Genomic DNA, 25,985 nt, shown 5'->3' on the forward strand with positions numbered 1-25,985 from the left:
GAAGCTCATAGAATTTAATATATTTTTGCACACTTCATTTGAAATCTGCATGCACTGAGGGAGAAAAAGCTGTGGTCCTTTAAGTTAACTCTTTCCTGTCCTTACAGAGCCTGTTCTGTAGCCTTTAAAAAATGAATCCTTTTTTCCATTTTTATTAAACTTATGATGACACGTCACAATATTCTCTTGTTGATGTCAACAGGCAATGCACTGAGATTACACAAGTGCCAAATTCTCCTGGTAATAAGTGACTAAGAATTCAGCCCGAAAATATGACATTTTACAGAATTGCTAGTTTTGATAATATAAACTGAAGTTTTACTATGTCAGCAACAGGGATTAAATTATTTCATTAATCCATCTCATACATGGATTTAAAAAAAAAAAAAAAAAAAAAAAAAAAGCATTCCTACTTGGAATGTGATCAGGATCTACAAAGGAAATGTGAAATGTTGAGAAATTCAGAGAGAAATGTGGAGCTTATGGAATATGAATTCAAAATGGCATTCAGATCACCTTTCCGTGTCTGTGAGTATAAATCTTTGCCCTGTTGTTTGCTTCTGGAACTGAAACAGGTTTTATACTTGGGTAAAGGAAAAAAAAAAAAACACCATGTAAAGGGAATGAAATTGTTTGCATGGAAGAGTTACTACACAACAGCATGTTGTAGTCTTGCACTGAAATAGAAAAATGTTCATTAGTGAATAAGAATCAAAACATTCCTCTTAATACACTCTCTGAAAGACAAAATTCCCGCTTTATTGAGAAATTATCACCACAGCCTGTTCCATCTCCCTAGTAATTGTTGGTTCTGGAAATTAAAAGGAAATAAAAATGCTGGTATATAGCTGATGAAGACCCAATTATGTGAAAACTTTCATCCTAAACTACCTACTACATATTCAATTGAATACAGCGGAATCTTATGGGCTTCAGTAATTTGATGAGTGGGCAGTAGCACAGTGAATTAGAACTGACATAATTATCTCCATCCCCACCACACCTGGCCACCCTTTGGGGTGGATGCTGAAGATGCTAAGGGAAACTCCAGATTTAGTGCCTACATAAGGTCTTAGGCAGTCTTTTGCTTAAGATCATTACTGAGGTATAATGATAAGCAGTGTGAGGAAACCTGCACTGTTACTACTTACATTACACTCAACCCATTAATGGCAGCCTACTTATACTCTTGATTTTATTTCCTTTCTAATACAAGCAAAGAGATTATTGACATGAAAGCAGAGAAAGGTTTGTAAACAAAAAATGTGCTGGAGACTTGAATAACATTAATACTTTTTAAAAGTTACTGTCATTGGCCTTAAGAATTAGATCTGACCCTTAAAACAATCATTCTAACATGCACAGTGAAGAAAAAGCAGTCTCCTAGGCTTTCAGGAAGTCAGTTTATATTATACTGCCTAAACAACCATGAAGAGAAACTGCATCCTTATTTCTGAGGATTGTTTCACTGCAAAGGAATTGGATGGATCTCATGTAGCCAAATAACTGAAAGATTCCTCAGACACAACACCCTGAATTGGGTTTGGTGACAAACACACAATCATTTTATTTATTTTCCTGTGATACTCATAAGAAAGCTTTGACTACTTGCATGCAAAAGCCTCATGGCTGGAAATCTGTTTATCTTTGTTTCGATTTGAGGTTGGTTTTTCTTTTGCTTTTAATTCTCTTAGTTTTCTTGTTACATCGCACCCCCTCAGCCCTGACATAACAAGTACAAGCTTTGCAGCAAACACTATGGGAGACTATTCAGTGCTTTGATGCTGCCTTTCTCCATTTCACCAGCAACAAGGGCATATTTTGTCTCAGCATAGCAAATTCAGAATTTCAAGAGTTCGTAGAGTGGTGCAAATATTTCAAATTACAGAAGCTCTAGTATATATCTGAAATGGCCAGTAATAAGATTCAGTCCTGGTAAGTCCATTGTTGTTTTTAATTGTCAGTGACTGCTATACTCCACTTGCCTGCAGCTATCCAATTAACATATCACCACTACAAAAAATATTGTAATGTGTTCAATGTCCTAATAACAAGAGCCTCCCACTTCTCTTCCATCCAACAATTTTAACCTAATTGTGTTTTCGATGAATTAGCAAATGACAAGGAATGGATGTAAGTGGACACACAATGCAGCTTTCACAGTCCTATTGTGACTGTTTTGCAAAGTTCTGCAGAGATACTCCTCGCTGTTGAGTAAATAGATTGAGAAACAGAAAGAGAGAGAGAAGGGAAAGAAAAGCACAACTCAAGAAGTGCAAAACATGTAACTTGTGCCCTGAGATATTGCTATGGCAACATTTAAACAATGAACAGAAAGCCCTGCAGGATTCTGCTCCCGCTTCCTTGGATACCAAATGTAGATCCTGATTCTCTTTTATTGTGTGCATACACAATTGCCTGATTTTTTGCCTTTTCCTCTAACCGACTGCAAACTATCCAGGCCACATACCAGAAACTGTGCATCAATTCATTTCTGTGTATCATAGCATTTCCAACTGAAACACACTACTAGCACACTCATCTCGCCTTTTGCATCCCTATTTTCAGCCTCAAGAGAAGAAAGAACCGTGATAGAAAAGCTGAAAACTGGCACCTTGCTTTTCTAAATAGCATCATGAAATAAACTGCTCAAAAAGTCGTAAGTTAAGCCTCAATTTCTTCTGCTATTACAGCAAGCAATTACAAGAAGCAGAGGCAAGGTACTTTCTATGAATAGCTCTTCAGGACAGCTCCTTGCCCATGTTCCTAGAATTAAAAGAACACTGCAAGGCTGCCTTCCAGGTCACCATGAGTGCTGCTATTGCTAAATCCTCCTGAACTGAATTGTCCTGGAAGGGCAGCACTTTATACTGAAGGAGGCTTGTTTTTCATTATTAATTTCACAAGGCAGGTGGCAAGGGGGCAGATGGAGAAGCAGAACCTGGGCCAAAAGTCCAGTCAGTTTGACTACACCAGAAGTAATTTAATGGGTAGTAATTAATTGCATTTCTTCAGAATCATTTCCCTCCTAGACTGCAAGTGGTACTAATTCTAGTACTCATTTATCTCCCCGTGTTCCCACACAGGCAATCGGAAAGAAAGGGATCTGAAAAAGTCAAAGTGAAAGCACAGTGGCACAAGTGAGATGGAGATTCTCGCATGCTGCTGCTGCGCAACTTTACAGAATACACTGGCTCTACATTCTTGGATAGTTTGGCTTATGAACTATCATCCACACCATAGTCTCAAAATACGCTAAAAGCCTGTTCCAGGTCCTGTGCAAAATCTTCCCATCTCGTATCACCACAGATAGAACCTTCATGTGGAAAGAGATTCAACTTTTAAGGTCACAGACAAATCATTTTAATACCTATGCATAGGAAGCTATGACAACGTTTTGGAAATCCTCTTTTCCTCCATTTTCTTACAATTTCTTGTATCTGTTCACATTTAGAGCATTCTTTCTTTGGTCTCAGCCAATGTGAATGTTCATTTTTCACTCAGCGCTATCAAGCTGAGAGATACTGCAATACATAATTTGCTGCTCCAGCAAACTGAGCATGCTCCTATTCTTGATCAGTGTGAATCATTCCTGATAGCATGGACTACATACAGTATGAACATGCAGTTTGTCAAGAGAACTTGAAGTCTGAGATTTGTGATCTCAAATTGTTTTGGAGAACAATTACAAGTGACGCAGGAGTCTCCAATAAAGCTTTCCCATCTGCAAAAGCTTTGGTTGCCTAAATATACCAGTTAAATATAGTGTTTCCCTTTACAGCACCAAATTCCAATACAGTCCAAGAGCCCAGGGTTACTTCCAAATGGATGGTCCACGTTTTGAAGAAGAAATAGCCTCCAGGATCAGCACACGCTGCTGAGTGGTACATCTGTACTTCCCTGCACATGCAAGAGAAGTAGCATTGACAGCCAGTTCTTGACTCTGCCTGACAAGATGTGTTGCTCCTCATTTAGTTGGATGCTTAGTTTGATGCTTTTGGCAGTATATTTTATGATCAGTCCTTTGGGCTCCGGGTAAGCCAAAGCACAAAAGCTTAGAAACGCTATACTCATTCCTATTATGAGACTGAAAGAGTTAAATTCTGGGTTGTACCATGTGTCTTTTGGCTACTGTGTTAAGTGAATGATTCACTGAAGTGTGAAACTTGCCTATTTAAAAGCAGATAGCATCCATAGCTTTTTAATGTTGACAAGATTTGCCTGTTTCAGCCCAAACTGGTGCCTAATTTTCCTAGTGTTTCTTTATCCCATCAAGAAAATCCTCCTGTTAGCTATTGTAAGAAATGACTGAGGCACCTATGGCAGCATCCTATTGTCAAAAGTCAGATTTCCTCTATCAGATTTTCTGTTTATGTGTTCACTTGACAGCAATCCAAGGAAAAGCTTGGAGATGCCTTTTCCTTAGCCAGCTTTTTTTCCCTTCAGTAATTACTGAGCAGCAGCTTAACATAAATTTAGCTGCTCTATTACAGCAAATGCTGGTGTAAGTGTAGCCCACAATAGGGCACAGGCTTATAATGATACATGAAGGAATGAAGAACAGAGTTTTGTGCTTATTTTCAGATGCTGACAAACTTATTATCCATTTAGTATCCCACCAGGAAACGTGACCAGAGAAATAAATGAGGCTAAAGTATTTCATACTAAACTGATTTAGCTGTACTGAGAAGGATGAGAGAAATTGGAGCTGGAAAGAACAATTTTTGCTGTGCCTGCTTCCTTCTTTTTCTAAATACAAGAGCACAAAGGGTCTGATTCATTCATATGGCTGAACAAATATTCCCAGAGATTTCCTTAGGAGCAGAACTGAACCCTAAATCTTAAACCTTTACAAGTATCTAACACTTCAGAGGCATGACCTCCAAACAGAAGTGCATGGGCACATTTGAGAAGCAGGTTTCATTTCCATTACATTAAAAAACTCAAGACATCTACGTGAAGCAACAGTGCTGACAAGCATGAATGCAGAAATGCAAAGAAAAAAAAAAAAAGAATTTATTAATGCTTTTATCCAGGGAATCTGAAGCTCTGGATTGTGTTGCTCCACATAGAAAGCTTGAGAAGAAGGAAATGCTGTCAGACAAAAAAAAAAAGGTAAATTCATGATCCATCTTTACCAGCACCTCGCCCATCCCTCCTTCTTTCCCTCTCCAGAATTCTGCAGCTACAGAAAAGTAAAATTAGTTGCAAAGCTAGTTCTTTATGTTGCCTGAAAGAAACATCCATGTAACTTTGATGGTTCATTTAACCATGTGCTTTTCTGTCTCCTTCTATACCAATTTTGGCCTAATATTTTCATTTCAAGGCTCTGCTTATGAAGGAGGATGGTGGAGGTAAGGAAGAAAAGAAGGGTATAAGGAGAAAAACTTCCTATCTACAAGGTATACAGTCATGCCGGAAGAGTGGACCAAAGTAGCATGATCCTCCACAGGAAAACAGGACCTTCATTTCAAATTATAAGTTATCCTGACTTCATTCCACACTCCCACATCAGATTTCTAAAGAAAGGGAGAGACATTTACTGAAATGTTACAGATCACTGCTAATCTGTTAACACCACCATCTACAAGCCACTTTCTATTATTTTCATTATCAACGTAAGGATAAAAATCTCCTAACTGTATCCTCTCACTGCATGTCAATCAAAGTAAATCTTTTTCAACTGTCAGAAAAGTCCTAGGGGAGACTGGAGGATTCACCACAAAATTGCAAAGAATTTCCTAGGAGATCTGGAGGGCACGAGTGGCTAGTACAGCCATTCTCTAAACTCCCCTTCAAGAGAAGAATGCCCTCTCTCTGCCTGTTACTATTTGTTCTCAGCAATGGAGTGTAAAATATTCCATTTCTCTCAGAGCTGCCTCCTCAAAAACCATTACCACTCCCTATACCACCCCTTGCCCTACACGCCCCCGCTCCTGCCAAAAGCCATACTTTACTTCCTTGCTTGATTATAAAATTTTCCTGTTAATACACCATATTGATCTGCAATGTCAGACTGGATGCCAGCACTGAAATCAGCGTTTATTTTAAACATTTACTAAACAAACAAATAAATAAATAAACAAACCTCCTCTGTGCATACAATTATATGCAACTTGCATCTTTTTTTTTAGAGATTGGGCAAACAGGCAGCACCCATCACTCACTGCAGGGGCTTTCTCAAAAGATTCCTTTGCTAGTGAAACATTTACAAATGCCATAAAGCCACGCCAGCAGGTATCTGCAACACACTACCAAGGCTGGAGTTTTACGAACAGGAATATTTGAGATTTCAGTTCTGCTCTCATTCCTCCTTTTCTTCCTTCCTTATGCCAGTTCCCCCCCATTCCTCTCCTCTGCCATTACCAAAATTCAACTGGATTCTTTACTCAGGCTGGGGAAGAGAGCAAAGAAAGAGGTAGAAGAAAAAGATGCAATGGGGCACTTATTATTATTATTATTACTTTTTCCCCTGTAAGAAATAATAAAATAATAATAAAATGGAAATTGTACTTACTATATTCTCAAAGACTATCCAGCTGGAAATCCGAGTGGTTATGAAAAAACAGGGTGGGGGAGGGGTTATGAAAACTATTTCATTTCAGCAACCAAACCAAAATTAAAAACAAGACAGGAAACAAAAATAAAATATATCCAACTGCAATTTCCAAGCAATTTCAGTCCATGCAGGTACCAATCCAACCCAACACTGCTGAACTCTCTCCCTCCAGCAATTTTGCTTTTTTCTTCTCTGTCCTTTATTTTCTCTGTTGTGTTCAACTTTTCTGTTTAAAATTGCTGTAGTGGTAACGATGATGTTTGCTCCACAGGAGAAGAGGGGTTTAAAACACCAAGACAAGAAAAGAAAAATTATTGCAGAGGATGAATGGTCTTTCTCCTTTCTGAAACTTTTCATTCCACAGTGGATCCTTTGCCTACTACCCTTTTTCTGAGGTTTTCTGCCACTCTAGCTTCTCTGCTCTCCATTGCTTGCTATTTGTTTTTTCTCTGGAGAGCAGAAAGAGCTGTATTTCTGTTTAAGCAGCCCTCCATCTGTATTATTTTAATGCAATTTTGTTGTGACTGTTAAGATCCAGGTCTTGCCAGGCAATTTTCTTCTTCCCCCTTCTTTGCTGCACTATCAATTATCCAATCTGTGTGTCTCCACATTAGAATGGGGATTCCCATTCTTCTTTTTCCCTATCCCCCACACTCCTTTAGGATAGAATCTCCGTTTGCAATTAAATTTTTATTTGTATATGTCAATACAATAACTTTTAGTTTCTCTCCCTTCTCTTCAAAGATCTGATTAGATTTCCAATCACAACCCAGTGCGCAATTGGATTTTTGATTTCAGCAAGAAGTCAGCAATCCACAGCATCAGCACTCTCTTCCTCGCTTCAAACTCCACATTATATCCTTTGCCTTCCCTCCAACTCCTCTGCATTTTCATAATCTCACATTAAATGGAATGAAGGAGGGAGGGAATAGAGAAAAATTCAAGGTTCCCACCAGCTGTCAAGAATAAATCCATCCCCTTGTTATTTTTTAAACACTCAGGATGGGTGTTTTTAACGCCCACTCTCCCCTTTGCTCCCCACACTTCTCAAAATCTTTCTGATGTTAAAACTCCCCCGATGGGGCACAAAAGAACCCTGGGGAGGCGTGATTTGTCTTCTTAGCCCTGTTTCGAAAGCACTGGTTTCCCTCTGCTTTTCATTTTAGCTTCTTCTCCATCTTTTGTTCAGCAGCTATAAAGATCCAGCAGCACCAAGACAGATAAACTTCTATTTCTTCTTTGAGCAGAGAGGGAAAGAGAGAGGGAGAAGGATAAAAGCTCTCCAGCCTCTGCCTCCCTTTTCTTCTCTTTCTCTGTTTCAACGCAGCTCCGATCACATTTGCAATCTCTGCCCGGTGTATTTCAGATCTACAAGTTGGATTTCCCTTCTGCACAGCAGTGAGTTAGAATCCCATCGTCTTCCACATGCTAGTTATCTTCCCCCTTTTCTTCCTTCCTTCCTGCCTGTCTCCCTTCCAAGATGACACATCCCCGGGAGCACAGCCTCTTCTTTCAGTTTTTAGTTGCATGCCTGAAACGCATAGCGTTTTGCACAGCCAAAATCCTTTCTCCCTCCCATTAGCTTCAGCTTGAATTCTTCTTGTGTGTGCACGTACATACACATCTATGTATATATCCAGTTCCAGGCAGCTCCTGTTGTTGCTGCTGGGAGTAGATCCGCTTTTCTGTCGCTCTGGCTTTGTCTGACTCCCCACCTTTCAGAGGCACACTAGGATTTGCAAATGTCCCGGGGTCAGTCCTCCTCGCTATACTCCTCCTTCACCCCTTCCGTTCTCTTTCTTTCTCTCTCTCTCTCTTTTTTTTTTTTTTTTTTTTTCCTCCCCCCTTCCCCTTCTTTTCTCTGCTTGTGATCAGTAAAATACAATTACCCAATTACCTCCCATCATCTTAGCACTGATTGGTCAATTGCATTAACGCTTGATGTCAGGGAAAGGGTGTTGGAACCGTTCTGACGTGGCACTGCTGCCACCTGGTTGACAGTGTGGGAACAAGCTCCGAGTTACCTTAAGAAACCTCCAAGTCAGAAAGCAGTAATTGAAAAGCAAGGGATCATCTTAAGGAACGGAATGTCAAAGCTCATTTTCTTAAAAGCCTGTCTGATTCTGACAGATCAACCACTATTCACAGGTACCAGCATAGCCACAGAGATAGAGGAATGACAGTGAAATGAAATGAAATAGTTTTGCAAAAAAAGAGAAAAAAATTAACAGTGGAAATCGCTTGTATATAGAGACAATCAGCTTTCCAATTACAGAAATAAATATTTGTTTAAAACTTGTACACAAAACCTTGTACAAAAAAGTTACTTAAAACTCTATTTTGGCAGGTGCTCCTTGCCAAAAGCCCTATGAAGTGCCTTAAGGTTTTAGTGGGTCCAACTGCTCCAGCTAGTTGATAAGTCACCAGCACACAGCAGCACAATGCCTGCAGGTTGATTACCATGACTTCTAATCAAGGTTTCTGAGTTTTCTAAACTAAGTCATTAATCTGGGCTCCTAAGGTGCTGAGATGTTTGCTGTCATTTAACCAAGATATGCTTGAAGTACTTAAGTATGTTTACATGAAGTGCTTGGAATTGGGCTTATGTCTTATATTTACAGGGATCTATATTCAAAATAATTTTTACAGAAAACCTTGCATGCATAAAGTTGGACGTGCTACCCTCTGCAGGATCAAAGGAAACAGAATATGGATGATGTATGTGCCAGCATTTCTCTCAAAATTAGAAAGAAATTATTTATAGATCAAACTCCTCCACACAACCCCCAAAAAAGAATTAGTCAGGCGCTTTCATGGTAATTATAGCAAACTTCATATATTAAGCAGTAACTCAGAGTTATTCCATGCCCATAATGATACAGCTAACTTTCTGAATCCTCTCTCAAGAAGTCAAATTATGTTTGATATCCTTACTCATTCTGCAATCTATGGTGTGAAACTGGCATACTTGAAAATAAAACAAAATTTTAGCTTATATGTCATATCATAAAGTTTCTGTAGAATTAAAAAATCCATAAACTAGCTGAATTCAGTAAATAACACTTACTGAATCATTAACATTGACTTTCAGATTTATTCTACTGACTCCATGGGCTTTCTGGTGAGAAAGTGCTATGATATGATGAAATGAAACCAAGTCTTTAACCACTGTAATATCATTTAGCATCTGATCTTACTATCACCGACATTAATACAAACAACAAATTCCCTACCATGGGTGAAAGGCTGTGTAGCTATAATAAATATTCCAAATAAAATCATCTTTCAAGTACACTCAAAAAAGACTTTGGGAGCGTGATATGAGATAAAGTTGCTGACTAACAATCTTTTTTCTCAGATATTGAGCTTATTTTGTTCCTGTCTGATTCATTAATGCTGCTGATGTATTTTGGGTCTACAAAGTTGTTTTGTTTTGTTTTGTTTTGTTTTCCAAGTGTTTTAAAGTGGGGGGGGGGGGGGGGAGTGGGAGAAGGGAGTGAGTAAAAAAGAAAAAAAAAAAACACAGAATATTCCCAGAATGATAAAATCATCACAGCCTAACATAAGTTTGCTCCACTTTTTCTTTAAAAAGTGCCTTAACAACTTCCTGGTAATATTAAAGAACTTGTGAGTAAATATGAAGGTTGCTATACCTGAATTTAAATATATATAGATAGGCAGTGAAACCAGAAGACACACAGCTTTTAAGGATCTAATTAGAATTTAAGATACAAGCACCTCCAAATCTACAGCATCTCTGTGGATACAAACTACTGCATTCACAAAAAGCTACAAAATATTTCATTTCTGTCAGAAATACGCATATTCTGCATTTTGATATAATTCAAATTGCCAGTAGTTAAGCAATATATACGAAGATATTCTTGCACTGACAGGAATAAATACAAAATTAATATCAACTACAACATGCTGTAGGCAATAATACAATCTTCTATCCTAAAGTTTGCTTTTTAATATCCCAGCTATACTTTCATCACCCAATAAGCATAGAAAATAGAGTGATCACATTCTCAGAACATACCTTTAACATACCTTTAAAGCAATCTTATTTGGGATATCATAAGATGACACTATATATTATATGAAAAGGTGCATGATATTTACTAAACAAAATCCAATATATGATATCTGTTTCTCAAGCTCAAACGCCACCTATGCATCAAATCTATTCAAAACAAATATGCGTTATCACAATACATCATTCACTAATGAGATATTAAAAAGGTATCATTGAGTCTGGACTAAATTGTTTGTTTGACTTTATGTAGTACATTGCATGTTGATGCCTTCAAATGATATTATTTTACATTGCTTTCAATCTTCTATTTTGAAGGCTTTCTGAGTATACACATACATATCTGTTCACAAACTTCATTTAGCAATGTATTGATATTCAACAAGAACGAACCCTGGAAATCTTTGGACAGCATATGTGACACAATATTTCTAAGCAGTGCCAAGGTGAGAAAAAGGAAATATACCGAGGGCTTCTGTTCTGTTCCTAAATTGAGCAGTTGCTATTTTTCATGCTCTTTCCCCACTACTGGCCACATTCAAGTGAAGGTGAGTGTTAAGAAAAGCAGCTGTTATCTGGTCTTCCCCAGTCTGGGAAGTGCCCTGGACACTATAGTACAAAATTCCACTCACACAGTGGAGGTCACTAGGTTATGGCTCTTCCTCTGGATCAACATCATCATGAGTCAAAAACATAAACAGTGAAAGAGTGAAAAAAGATAAGCATAGATTAGCAAGGAAACTTTGGTTGTTTTTCAGCTAATGGAGTAAGTTTCTCTGATCCTTAGTATGGTGTGAAATCTCAAATGTATGTTCTGGCAAATGTTGATACAATGAACACAGACAGTGACCAACTGTCATAACAATTCCTTATTGATAAGTAATAAGAGTTGAAGAACAAAACTTCTGACTGTGATTAGCACTGAAAGTAACTAATGGAAAAGACTGGACACAGAATTGTCAATCATTTGGTGAATGAGAAACATGACTAAAGTCTAAGAAAAGTGACATCTAGTTTTCAAATAAAGGAGAAGAAAAATCTTAAAATTGAATAAGAATAAACAAAGCTCAAGGAAAAGTGTGAAATCAGACCACTATGCTTATATGAAGAGAAAAGCAGTTCCCAAGTTCTTCCAAGCCAATAATGTCCTGCCTTCATTGAAATAAATAAAATCATAAACGAGGCTGTAGAACATACTATTCTTTCTATTTTATTAAACATTGCTGACAAAAATCTACTGCATGTGGAGACAGAGCTTCAATCATCTTTTAGGCTACTGCTTACAAAAGGAGAACAAAAAAATGCTGACAAACATACTTTCATCTGTGGAGATCTATAGTATAGCTCACAATTAACGGATTCAATAGATGCTAAACACCTCATAAATAATATCACAGGGAGAATGTGATTTTTGTAATGCAATTTAAGCTCATGGTACATATTTACATGTGTATGATTTTATTGATAATTGTTCAATTGTTTTGGTATAGAAAAAAATGAAAATAAAATCATGAAAATTAGCAGCTGAATATAGTGCTGTCTCATGTATTAATCTTCACTTATATTTGATCTGATGTTTGCAGTTCTAATTTTAAGTTTTAGTTGATAGGTAATTTCTACTTGGTCATAGAGTCTTAGAAAAAATAAGTTTATCCTCCATTCAGGAAGATCTAGGTAGAACCACAACACATGCTTTTAGAAAGCACAGAAAGTTCAATTGATTGTTCAATAAGCCCAACTCCTCATAATATCATAGTATCAATTATTTCTGGTAAACATAGAACTGAATGTTGTTTTCTGTTGTGTAAATTTGAAAGATAATTGTCCAGTTGGCTTAACAGAACAAGCTTCTATAATTACTTCTACTGAACAAACTCAGTTAGGAGCATCTTTGATGTTAACAACTCATCACTAGAAGGCAACATGCTATATAGAAAGACTTTCTAGATTTTCTGCTTTATTGTCAGTGTTTCCATTATGGCAGAGTCAACCAATTCACCAAGCTAAGCATGAGCGAGCAGCATGTCATTGCTGCAAAGAAGGCTAATGGTATCCTGAGCTGTATTAAACAAAGTGCTGCCAGCAGGTTTCCCTCTATTCTGCTGTGCCATCTCTGTGATGAGTCCACATCTGGAGTACTGTGTCCAGTTTTGGGCTGCCCAGTGCAAGAGAGAGTAGCAAAGGGCCACAAAGATGGAGAGAATAGAGAACGTCTTTTTTGAGGAAAGGCTGCAAGATCCGGCGAAGAGAAAGCTCAGAGGAAATCTCATCAAAGAATACCTACAGGGAGAGTGCAAAGAGGACTGGCTCTAGGGCCCAAAGATAGGACAAGAAGCAATAGGTACAAACTGAAACACAGAGGTTTTGTCTGACCATTAGGAAACACGCTTCCCTCTAACACAACCCTGAAGATCCTGACATTTTCCTAAAGCTTTAATTCCAGGCATAGAACTCAATTATAGACAAACTATTTCCTCACCAGGACAAAGTGTCACTGACATCAAACTGTAAATTCACAGGGAAGGATAACCTTTTTGATTTTAATTATAAATGCAACTGTAAATGACAATAGAGCACAGTCTTTCATTTTATTGTCATGCCCCATCTAATACCTCAATTTTGTCAATAAAATGAAAAACAAATACAACTTACCGTTACTTTTCTAAGACTTTAAAATTTAAGAATATAGACAACTAGACATGGACACAAATGATACATCACTCAGGAATTGGTATCTATACATCATGAGAGCATTTTTTCTTCAGTGAGTTTTAAATACCAAGATTATGATGTTCTGATATCAAGATAAATGCTGATAAATCAGACATCTTAATTTCTTCTACTGTGGGGTTACTGTGACTGGAAAACACAATTTGTGTTTATTGAAAATAAAATCTTAACTATATATGCCTCAAAAACATAATGAATAAAATCATAGCAGCAAAATTGTACCACCTCGTTCTCATGTTTAGCATAAATTCAAAGTGAAATTTTAGTTTGGGGAAAAGAGCTTCAGAAAAGACATCCCAGACAAGGAAAATTTATCATAGCAGATTTCTAAATTTTCACTGCAAGAAAAAGGGTAATTATATGCTTTAACCATGCAAGATCCTAAAGCAAGTTTAATTATAGCTTTTGAAAAATTGGGTAAAAGAAGAAATTGTTTGTGCAATGACATCATTGATAGAGAACACTGTTGAAATGAAAGAGGAAAAAAACATAGTTTACAGTACAAATGTTACTAATAATTACTGTAAATAAGATAACTCTTCTTTTCAACATCTATTTTCAAGTACTTATAACTATCAAATAAATTTCTTCCAACTAAATATCTTCAGTTTCCTCTACACATTAAATCTGGATATAATTTGTAAATATAAGATAAATTAGCACTTAATTCTCAGATTATCATCTAACTCTGCTACACTATTCTTGTAATGTATTTTCCACTTAACTCTACTATGTAAATCATAGTGTACATAATAAGCTATTTTCTTACCATCAATCCTTTGAGTACTGTGGACACTGGTGAGAATATCAAAAACCACATAGACCTGATCCACAGGTTTTGTATTTCCAGAGTGCTTGCATGCTCTCAGGATATATTATTCCATGTCTTGTACACCTGTCACTCTACCTGTAAAATAGAAATCATATCTACTGAATGTGTTAAAAGGACTTGGAATATGAAGAGTTCCACAGTCTGAGAGCCTGATATATGACACCAAATCAACATATGATGTGCACCACAATATGCAAAGCAAATTGAAAAAAAAAATGTAGTAGTAGAAAGGAAACAAACAAACAAAAAAGAAAAACCCACTAAAAATAATCATCATTCTTTTCAGTATCTGAGCAATCCATAGCTGATACTAAATAATTTAAGATTTCTGAATGTGGTATGATACAAATGTACTTTGACAGTTGTTGACTCTAATCAGACGAATTAAAAAGTGAGAGAACAATTTAGGATCTAGCAATGAATGAAGGCAGTAGGCACCATATTTATGCTCATAAGTGCTCTGAAATATGGTATAAATTGGTAAAAAAAAAAAAGAAAAAAGAAAAGAAAAAAAGAAAAAACAACTTTACCTGTGTTTTCCAAATTTTCTCATGCAGTCTTTATCTCTCACTTCTATCTCCACATTCCCATTAATTCCCATGGAAGTTGTATGGTGTTTTAAAGAGCATAGCAAACCTGAAATACCTAATGATCTTTCAGCATCAGTGTAAATAAGTGGAATAAAAATCATAGAATCACAGAATCATAAAATGGCTTAGGTTGGTAGGTAGAGATTTTAAAGATTATCTAGTTTGGAATTTACCTGATTACTGCTACACTAGAACAGACCAATGGTCTTTCTAGTCCACTGCAGCATCACTTCCATAATGAATGCATATTCCATAGTAATTAGTTCCACAATATTCACTTCATTAAAAAGTGAAAGAGTAAAAGAATAGATTTGCACTCAAGTACAAGGGGAATATGTAAACATGCTATGGAGGCAGTAAGAGGAAATAGTTTCATTATACATCTTTGTTCCCCTTAGGATAGGATTCCACAAGAAATTCTAAAGAAAGTCGTGAGAAAATATTTCTAATGATTTATTGAATGTGTGATAGAAATGTTCATAAGAATCTGAAAAATTCTGTCATGACTGGTGAAAATGATTATTAGAATAATGATTATTTAAAGTGTGCATTTAATATTTTTATGTTAGTGATACTTCAGACTCAGTTTTCTTATAATCTCTCCAACATCTTTCCCAGTGTAGATGGTGAATTTTAAACTGAAACCTACCTTACTGAATCAAATCTGATCTTCAAGATCTATGGAGGAGTGTCTTTTAAAGGGGATTTCTGTGATGATGAAGGTAAAAATCCTGCAAGAAATGAAACATTACTTTAAGGAGCTGTACAGCAATGCTGTAGGATTGTTTAGAAAATAAAAAAATAATAGTGATGTAATGCGTTTGATTTTGTTGAACATCTATCACAATAGTTTCCTTTCTTTCCCCTACATTTCTCCTTGCTAATGCATTTCCTAACAATATTACCTGCTTTAATGTCCTTCGTATATATGCAAGTATAAATTATCTCCAACATTATGAAAAAACCCACAAACTTATTTAAGGTAGGAGAAGTGGTAATCGTGTCAAAGTTTTCGGCTTTGGGCAACAACTGTGGGTAATAACAAGAAAACTGGGATACTAGGGTAAAGTTTTCAAATTTTACAAAAATTGTATACAAATACATTCAGTGAAAATTGGGAGGACAGGGGACAGGGTCTTTCATTAAAAGTATTTCAAGTGGAACTTATTCTCAAAAGCTCACTTTGTTAATCCAGCTCCATTTAAAATGGGTTCTCCTTTGAGGAGCCAGCTAAAATTAAATATGAGTTTTGGACGAGCCATTCAGTAATTCTGTGTGAAAAGCACATTCACAAAAGCAAGACTTAACCATCTGTGGCTCTAAAGTACATAAAGCTCACTTAACTAGAATTCCTATTCTAGAAATTTGGGAGAGAAGAGATATTTAGGTCCAAAGTACAAATGTAATGCAAACACTACCAAAAAGAAGGCTATAAATATATTGTTTTAATTTTGTATTAACAACTTTTCGAGGAAATGGCCTGAGATTAATATTAAAATTAATAATTTTAAAACAAAAACACTGATAACATCAAACTACTCCTAATTTGCTGTTTTGTGGAAACAAAGGTTTTTTGCTTGATTTTTTTCTATTTTATTTTTATATTTTGCCCCCTCCCTCCTCAAGTTATATCATTTATAGGAAAAAATAAAAATAAAAATAAACACAAATAGTAATAAATAACTGGTTTCAAAGTGAATATTTTTACACAAGTATACTTCTCCTTATCATTGAATTAAGCATTAAAATAGTTATTAAATTACATAGTAAGACTTAGTTGTTGTTATTTTCAACCTTGTTAATACTGATTTGTTTTTAATAGTCCCATACACTACAGGAATGGATATTTTCATAAAAGAGTTTTTCAAACATCTGTGACATTTAAAACACAGACATCATTTCTAATTTATTTATTCTAAAATAACATTTACCTTTGGTTATCACAATGTACTTATTAAATCTGTAAATGAATATACTACAACGAGAAGTAGATGCAGACCGGTCTGTGACTATTTTAGCCTAAAAGTTTTCTAGTTTATAGGCAGAATGTCATGTTTCCTGTTAAAATAATGCTTCACAGAAAATAACTTGAGCTTGCTGAAGTTAGCTCATTTGCTAAAGTATAGGTGGAAAGACATCAAAACATCACAAAATCTCACTGTTCTACAAACAAAGCCACTAGGACAGATTTTAAGTGGCATTCAGTTGCTGAAATAAGTGGATTGGAACATTTTGGGATTTACACAGTTTGTCTAGGTGCATTAATCACCTAACTCCATATGTCTTCATCTTTAAAGGCCCTTCAAGCAAAAGCACCATTTCTTTGTTTGCTAATGTTGAGAAAACAACATATCCTAAATGTGTGAAGTCCATGTGTAATTTACAAAAGTAAGGAATATTTCAGGTAGTCAGCACCATTCATTTCAACTTAATTACACCAATTTATTTGTGGCTATTCCATTTTCAAAAAGTCTTAATTTTTATTTCTTACTTCCTTTCAGCATAAGAAAAACAGCATCTTGTCATGATGGTATTAGGTGGGAGGCTGAGTACAGCAGGATGAGTCAGTTATTAAACCTGCTGGTCAGTAATGAAAACCCCAAATCCCGTAACCTAGGTTATTATATTAACTGAGGTTATTCTGTGCAGACAAAAAATACATTAGATAATATACTCACAGCTTGAAATTTATTTACAGAATATAATATTAAGATACAAAGAATATCTGAGATATAAACCTTGCTGCAGGAAACTTGAAATACTAGCATCTTATATATTCCACCTTTAACAAGCTGACTGATGCTTGCTCTGGGTTAGTTCTGTATTTCACTCATGCATACCTTTGGGATTTGATTCTGTAAGACATTTAAATGAGATACCTATAGAGCAATTGTACTAATGAGACCTGTATTCCAAGCTCTAGAATGGCAAGGATTTCTGCTTTTGTTAAACGAGAGCAAGTATATACACTGAAGCCCTTTGTCACACAACAGTGTGGGAGTAGAAGAGTTTGTTAGGTAAGGTGCTAGGAGTGAGAGGGAAGTAAGTACTAACTACTTGCAGCAATAACACAGTATTATTCATTGCATGGTGTGTCACTCTGATTGTCACAATGCACAGCAGAAAGCATATATTGAGAACAGTACCAAGAGGGATAGCAGAGACACAGGTCATTTTGGGGAAATAATTCTGTCACGATTCAAGCACAGGGTTTTTGCTTGTTGTTGAATGGTTCTGGCAACACAAGCTACCAACAAACAAAATTACAGATCAAGACATATTTGTGAAGGTTTCCTGAGAAGGTGTTAGAATTTAGTGTTTAAAGTACTCTGTTAATATTATTTAGCCACATTTATTAGCCTTTGAGAATGTGATCTGAACATGGGCCCAATGTGCAAACAACTGTATGGGTATGGGTCTCAGTAAAAGACTATCATATCAAGGAACCTGAATTAATGATCTAATTTAATCAGAAATTTAATGCTCTAAATAACACAAAATATGACCCTCCTAGTCTGACCATTCCCTAGTTCAATGAATACTTGGAGAATAGGGAGAGAATATATTAGAACAATGATGCTGCTGGCAAAGGTGGTAAGAGAAGGACAGGATGAATGCTGGACAGAAAACTAGAAAACATTTGTACACTCATTCTCAATACTAATAGCTATCAATACCAATAGCTATGATTGTTTTCTTTGTTTTGGTTTTTATTTTTGTTTTGTTTTTATATATATATATATATTCAGAATTGTTATTCAGTGATTTTCGGCAAAACTTGTTAAGAAAAAATCAACAAGAACAAAAAAATTGACAATTTTTTAATGGGAAAAAGCAGCTTTAGAGATAAATTATATTATCTCAGCATGGATTAATTCAGAACCAATCCAGATAAAATGAAAGAAAGTAAAATTTAGTTATAGGTAATTTTAGAATATAAATATAAAGTTATTAATATATTATTAAAATTTTCTGATTTCAACAGACACTTGACAATTAGCAAAAAATTTAAGATAGTCTGTGGCTGTGCATGGTGCATATGCATTGCAATAGGAAGAATTGTTTCCGAAAGGTTTCTAACACTTCAAACTATTAATTGTCAGTTCCTATTTGAGAAGAAAGCATAAACATTGAGTTTGCTAGAAATACTTTCACTAGAAAAGTTGAATTATTTGTTCTCTTATACAACATGACTGTCTGCTGTACTTTTACCTACTTATATTTACACATAAGTATGCGTTTGTATATACATGCATACACACATTTTTGTCTGCTCCTGTCAAGCAGAGTCAGAACAATTTTCCTTGCAAATACAGCTTTAAGCATCAACCTAGATAAATAAATAAATATGAAATTTAGTAGATTTCATATGAGAAAAAAAATCAGAAGACATGAAATTCTATTATGTATCAGTATATAAATTCAAGCCTTCCCCAACAACTATCGTTTCTGTGCCAAAGGACAGACAAGCAGTATAGATTTCTCCTGCTGAGGTCTTTCTATGCTACCTGCAAGCACTATCATAGCATTAAGGAAACTGAAATAGAACTGAGTATAATACTAAAACTAAAGGAGACCAAATTGTTTCCTTTCTTATTATTTGTTTATGAAAGCAACTTTGTACTGTACTGTATTCCCAAAGGATCATCTACTTCATATTGACTCATCAGTGAGCTTTTTCTGTACAGGCTTCATTAAAGATGACACTGGTATAAATTTCAGTTGAATAAACTTCTGTCTTACATTAATTTATGAACTTCTGTGTCTCCCATTCCAGGTAAGTTCAGCAAATGCATGAGTCAACTCTTGATTTTTTTTCTTGCTTTCAATAACCAATCTAACAAAACTTTCCAGAAGGCAAATGTGGCTTTATGTAATTACACCTTGCAGCAGAAAAAGGTTGCACACAAACTTCTCCAAGCATTTATACTTGTAAAACCTTGGATTATAAAGCACACTTTCTATGCATGCATTTCCTATATTTTCCATCCTTATCTTGTCTTAATTGTATGTATGAAAATCAATTCATCCTTGAATCACTCTCAAGTTACTAGGAAAACACAAGACAAAATGTAGAAATGCAAGTACCAGTGATTTTGCTGCAAATTCATAGATTGAAAAAAAAACTAAGTGTATCAGTGACATTGCTAAGAGCAGTACAGTTATTTTCCTAAGATCCTCACTGTACTATGAGTCACATTGTAGAAGAGTAAAATAGATGCAGTCATACTCTCTTTTAATATGGAACGAGACTTATGAAGACTACAGTTCCCAGCATACACATAGTTCTTATTAACTTTCTACACACATAAGTATGTCTACAAAAGACAAAATCTGCAATCCTTACCACAGTAATACAAATGAAAGCTGCTCAGTAATACTTTAGGAAATAAACTGTCACCATTCTTGGGATTTTAGCAAGTCTCCTGAAAATTTCAGGCAAAATCCTACCTGCTCCTTTACAGTTCTAAAGCCAACCTAATTCTTCTGTGGAATCTTGTCTAGTTAATCTGCATGATACCAGGTGATGTTGTGGTTTACTGTAAGGGAAAGTCTGATATACACCAAGCATGGCTTATAGTTGTCATCTGGCTATGATAGCAATCTCAATAATAAGATGGCTAGGAAGAGAGCAATGTCTCCTTCTTTCCTAAGTTCTCCAGAACTTCCCAGCAGGAAATGCAAATGTTTCACAAGCATGAAAGTTATACAAGTTTGCCTGAGCTCAAGAGCCTGAAAAGAGGAACAGAGATTAGCCTTCTGTAATCACAGTTGCTTCTCCTGTTCTGATTGACAAATTAAAACAAAGTCAATATCTCTTCTCAACTGAGCTTCGTAGGCTTGGAAAGAACAGCTTCATTTTGATGTTCACTTAATTCAGTATATTACTTTGCAATTCAGCTGCCACTCAAATGAACAAGATGTGGTGTTAGGATAAAAACACACGTAAGGATATATCATAAACTTACATTTTTTTTTCCTGCCTGTGCAGAACAATAAGCTGCCTTCAAATTTACAGATCTTGTCACTAGAACTGTAGAAAAAAACGTTGATTTGCACATATCTTGTTGTTGGACTGACCGTATTCTAACAATTGGCATAAAGTAAGTCTCAAGAGAAAATCAGTCCATTTCCTCTGGCAATAAACAAACAAACACACAAGCACACACACACACATATATAACAGAATATTTATCTCAGAATGGCTTTGTTCTACTCTTGCACTTTATTTCATAGATCAGCTCCCAGATAACCACAAGCGGTTTATTTGCCTCTCAAAAGTTATGGTATTTAGTTTAAGTGGCCAGTTTAATTAACTTATCCTATTGTCACTGAAATCTATGGGAAAATCATTGCATTTTTGTATAATTTGAAAGTGTGAGGACAGGTGGAAAAAAAGCAGAAATATATAATTTCCAAGTGAGAGAGCAAACCAGTTGGCTTCAAAATTTCAGAACTATGAATGGATTTTTACCTTGATTGCCAGTATAAATATATTTATACACCATTAGAAAGTCTGCAATGTTGCAATATAAAGATAGACTATCTTGACTCTACAACTTGTCTGCCTTATTCTCAACTCAAAAAATGAGGACGTGCAGCAGGTAATTTTTATTATTATTATTTTTAACTATTCTATCTCTCTTACAAGGTCTTACAATTGTACTTTTTGATAGATATTTTTCCTGGCTTGTTCAGAAAGACTTCAGTGATAGATATATACAGTCTGATATTTCAGTCTCTCTATCATAAAGTGATACACAATATTAAACTCTTAAAGAACTTGTTACAGCCTAAGTTCACTACACATCATGTCCACTGTCAATAACAATCACTTCTTTCCACAAATTTTCCACATGAAGGAAACATTTATCTTTCTTCTATTTCCATGTCTTCAATTCTTTGCAATGATACGTCTTTTTTTTTTTTTTTTTTTTTTCCCAAATGCTTGCTTTCTAGACCTTTCTCACCATTATTAAGTCTGGCTAGGCTGGAGTTAGTTTTCTTCACAATGTCTCGTATGATGCTATATTTCAGATGTGTGATCAAAACAATGCCAATAACACATTATGTTTTAGTTACTGCAGAACAATTTGCACGGCATCAAGGCATTCTCTTTTTTTCATTCTGCCCCCCACAGTAAGCAGATTGAGGAATATGTAAAAGGACGGGAGGGGTCAAAACCAGGTAGGTGACTCAAACCAATGACAGAGAGATTCCATGCCATACAACTCAATCACAGAATCACAGAATCACAGAATTGTAGGGGTTGGAGGGGACCTCCAGAGATCATCGAGTCCAACCCCCCTGCCAAAGCAGGTTCCCTACACCAGGTAGCACAGGTAGGCATCCAGGCAGGTCTTGAATATCTCCAGAGAAGGAGACTCCACCACCTCCCTGGGCAGCCTGTTCCAGTGCTCCGTCACCCTCACTGTAAAGAAGTTCTTGCACATGTTTGTGCGGAACTTCCTATGCTCCAGTTTCCAGCCATTTCCCCTTGTCCTGTCTCCACTCACCACTGAAAAGAGTCCGGCCTCGCCATTCTGCCCCCCACACCTTAGATATTTATAGACCTGGATCAGGTCCCCTCTCAGTCTCCTTTTCTCAAGGCTGAACAGACCCATTTCACTCAGCCTTTCCTCATAGGGGAGATGCTCCAGGCCCTTCACCATCTTCGTGGCCCTCCGCTGGACTCTTTCCAAGAGATCCCTGTCTTTTTTGTACTGGGGAGCCCAGAACTGGACGCAGTACTCCAGATGAGGTCTTACCAGGGCAGAGTAGAGGGGGAGGATCACCTCCTTTGACCTGCTGGACACGCTCTTTTTAATGCACCCCAGGATGCCATTGGCCTTTTTGGCCACAAGGGCACACTGCTGGCTCATGGCCAACCTGTCGTCCACCAGGACACCCAGGTCCCTTTCCGCAGAGCTCCCCTCCAGCAGGTCATCCCCCAACCTGTACTGGTGCATGCAATTATTCCTCCCCAGATGCAAGACTCTACACTTGCTTTTGTTAAACCTCATCTGGTTTCTTTCTGCCCAGCTCTCCAGCCTATCCAGGTCTTGCTGAATGGCAGCACAGCCCTCAGGCGTGTCAGCCAATCCTCCCAACTTCGTATCATCGGCAAACTTGCTGAGGGTGGCCATTATCCCCTCATCAAGGTCATTGATGAAGATGTTGAACAAGACCGGACCCAGCACAGACCCCTGAGGAACACCACTAGTTACAGGCCTCCAACCGGACTCTGCACCACCAACAACGACCCTCTGCGCTCTGCCAGTCAGCCAGTTCTCAACCCACCTCACTGTCCACTCATCTATCCCACACTTCCTCAGCTTTGTTATAAGGACGTCATGGGGGACAGTATCAAATGCCTTGCTGAAATCAAGGTAGACTACATCCACTGCTCTCCCCCTATCCACCCAGCCAGAGACAACATCATAGAAGGCTACCAGGTTGGTCAAGCACGACCTCCCCCTTGTGAACCCGTGCTGACTACTCCTGATAACCTCCTCTTCTTCCAGTTGTCTGGAGATGACATCCAGTACAAGCTGTTCCATCACCTTTCCAGGGACAGAGGTGAGGCTGACTGGCCTATAATTGCCTGGCTCTTCCTTCTTGCCTTTTTTGAAGACCGAGGTGACGTTGGCTATCTTCCAGTCTTCAGGCACCTTCCCCGTCTTCCAAGACTTCTCAAAGATGACCGAAAGCGGTTCAGCAATCACCTCTGCCAGCTCCTTCAGCACCCGTGGATGAATCCCATCGGGTCCCATGGATTTCTGAACATTGATGTTGCCTAGGCGCTCCCGGACCACCTCTTCCCTGACAGAAGGGGGGTCTTCCATTCCCCAGATCCTCTCACTAATCTCCAGGGTCTCAGATTCCCGAGGGGGAGCTTTTTCACTGAAGACAGAAGCAAAGAAGGCATTCAGTATCTCCGCCTTCTCAGCATCCCCCGTTACCAGAACACCCCCGTCACTTAGCAGGGGAACCACATTCTCCCTAGTCTTCCTTTTACTGTTAATGTACTTGAAAAAACCTTTTTTATTATCCTTTATCCCCTTTGCCAGATTTAATTCCAGGCGGGCTTTAGCCTTCCTTGTCGCATCCCTGCAGACCCTGACAACATTCCTGTATTCTTCCCAAGTAGTCAGACCCTTTTTCCACATTTCATGGGCCTTCTTCTTTCCTTTGAGTTTGTGCATGAGCTCCTTGCTCATCCACACAGGTCTCCTGCCACCCTTTCCCGATTTCTTCCTTACAGGGACGCACCGATCCTGAGCTTGGAAGAAGAGCTGCTTAAATGCCGACCAGCTCTCACAGGCCCCCTTGCCTTCCAACACCCTAGCCCATGAGACAGCTCCAAGTAGGCCCCGAAAGAGATCGAAGTTGGCTCTCCTAAAGTCCAGGATAGCAATCCTACTTTTTGCTTTACTTCTTCCACTCAGGATCTTGAACTCCACCATCTCGTGGTCACTACAACCCAAGCTGCCCCCAACCTTTACTTCCCTGACAAGCCCTTCTCTATTAGTGAGAATAAGGTCCAGCAGTACCCCTCTCCTCGTCGATTCCTCAACCACCTGCATCAGGAAGTTGTCTTCAACACATTGCAGGAACCGTCTGGACCGCACATGCCTGGCAACATTGCTTTTCCAGCAAATATCTGGATGATTGAAGTCCCCCATAAGCACCAACGCCTGGGATCGTGACGCTGCTTCCAACTGTTTGTGGAAGGCCTCATCAACCTCCTCCTCCTGATCAGGGGGCCTGTAGCACACACCCACAACGGTGTCAGCCATACCAGCCCGCCCCTTGATTCTTACCCACAAGCTCTCCACTGCTACACCACTCTCCCCCAGGTGGAGTTCAATACATTCAAGCTGCTCTCTTACATAAAGAGCAACTCCCCCACCCCGCCTTGCCGGCCGATCTTTCCTAAAAAGCACATAGCCCTCCATGACGACATTCCAGTCATGCGAGCTGTCCCACCACGTCTCTGTAATCGCAATGAGATCGTAGCCATGTGACCGCACGCAGATCTCCAACTCTTCCTGTTTATTTCCCATACTGCGCGCATTAATGTATAGACACTTCAGGTAAGCAGCATTCCCCTGCCACACTCCATCCCTTTGAACTCCACCCTCGTCACCCATCAAATTCACTTTTGAGCCTTGAACTACCTGAACCTCAGCAATGCTCAGACATAAAATGGCAGGGGGGATGGGAGGGAGAAGGGGGAAGTGTGTTTAGGGAGGTTAGCCACCTTTCACTGAGGAACCAGTTGGGCATCAATCAACTTATGGTAGATGGTCAGCGACCATCTTTTTTTCTTTCTCCTTTCTCTGTACTTTCAATTCTCTTTTACTTAGTAAAAAAATTTTTAGCTCAGCCTACAAATTTTCTTACTCTTACACTTCCTTTCTTTTCCACAACTCTTTTTAAGTAATATTTGCGAACTAGAAGTTAAAATTTTGTAAAAGCCAACTCACAAGTCAAAGATTTGTATTGAGAACTGTAATATTCAAAAACGTGAATTAGCATCGTAGGTTAGCATTCGGAAATTCTTCAGTTTCCTACTAAAAACCAGATTTCTTTAAACTATTTGAATAGATCACTTAACTTGGTTGGGGTTCAGTTCCACCTCCTCATCACAGAAACTTGCTTGCTCTCATTTCAAATAAACTGTTTAAAAACAAATGTTTTAAAGGTTTCTCTTGCTTTACCTAATGTGGTAGTATTAACATGACAGAAGGTTGTATTTTTTTTAACTGAGGAAAGCTTTTCTAACGCTATTAGAAAAGTTACTCTAAGTTTTACATTTTTTTCTGTTTTTATATACAATTAAACTAATTTGCAGAGTTTTAACGCTCTGTGAGTCATAGCTAATTGCAAATGTACATTCACTGTCAGAAGATTTAGTCCAAATACAACCCTCATAAAATGAGACACTCACTTATGTTCAAAGCAGTTCTTTTTCATATTCAAAGAGATTTCTATGAAAAATATTCAGATTAAATTCACTTATGCACACAAACAGAAAAATTCAGGAGAATTAATAATTTCAGTGTAAAGAGCTGGAATTTTGAAGTATAAAAACATCTGTTTGAAAATTTGCTGGTTTTAGTATTCTTTACTTGCTCCTTAATTTGAACACCAAAGCGAAGACTTTTATCATCTTTGTGGCCCTCTGCCAGACTCCTTCTAGGAGACCCATGTCTTTTTTGGACTGGGGAGCTG

The 25,985-nt window shown here is 37.6% G+C and overlaps 2 protein-coding genes across 18 annotated transcripts in view; one reads left to right on the forward strand and one right to left on the reverse strand.

Moving 5' to 3' along the window:
* LRRC4C (leucine rich repeat containing 4C) overlaps window positions 1-25,985 on the reverse strand; it is a 470,956-nt gene that overhangs the window by 84,920 nt on the left and 360,051 nt on the right. For 15 of the 17 annotated variants that reach the window (XR_007377541.1, XR_007377542.1, XR_007377543.1 and 12 more), the window contains 2 exons: window positions 15,393-15,478; window positions 14,095-14,228 (listed from right to left, as the gene is read on the reverse strand). The gene's annotated coding sequence lies outside the window, so the exon portion shown is untranslated. Of the gene's footprint in view, window positions 1-6,517; window positions 8,358-14,094; window positions 14,233-14,687; window positions 14,803-15,392; window positions 15,479-25,985 lie in introns of those variants that run through there. The other 2 variants (XM_048947525.1, XM_048947526.1) reach the window with 2 other exon arrangements.
* Window positions 22,248-24,369, forward strand: LOC125694410 (uncharacterized). Its single transcript, XM_048947538.1, has 2 exons — window positions 22,248-23,327; window positions 23,409-24,369. The coding sequence occupies exons 1-2, from the start codon at window positions 22,736-22,738 to the stop codon at window positions 23,546-23,548; spliced, it is 732 nt and encodes a 243-aa protein (XP_048803495.1). The 5' UTR covers window positions 22,248-22,735; the 3' UTR covers window positions 23,549-24,369.

The sequence above is a fragment of the Lagopus muta genome, chromosome 6 (genome assembly GCF_023343835.1).
Source record: "Lagopus muta isolate bLagMut1 chromosome 6, bLagMut1 primary, whole genome shotgun sequence".
Taxonomy (NCBI): domain Eukaryota; kingdom Metazoa; phylum Chordata; class Aves; order Galliformes; family Phasianidae; genus Lagopus; species Lagopus muta.

Coding starts and splice junctions, on each gene's coding strand:
- LOC125694410 (XM_048947538.1), top strand. CDS start 22,736: ATGCAAGACTCTACACTTGCTTTTGTTAAACCTCATCTGGTTTCTTTC. Junction 23,328..23,408: donor TCACCTTTCCAGGGACAGAG/GTGAGGCTGACT, acceptor GCTATCTTCCAG/TCTTCAGGCACCTTCCCCGT.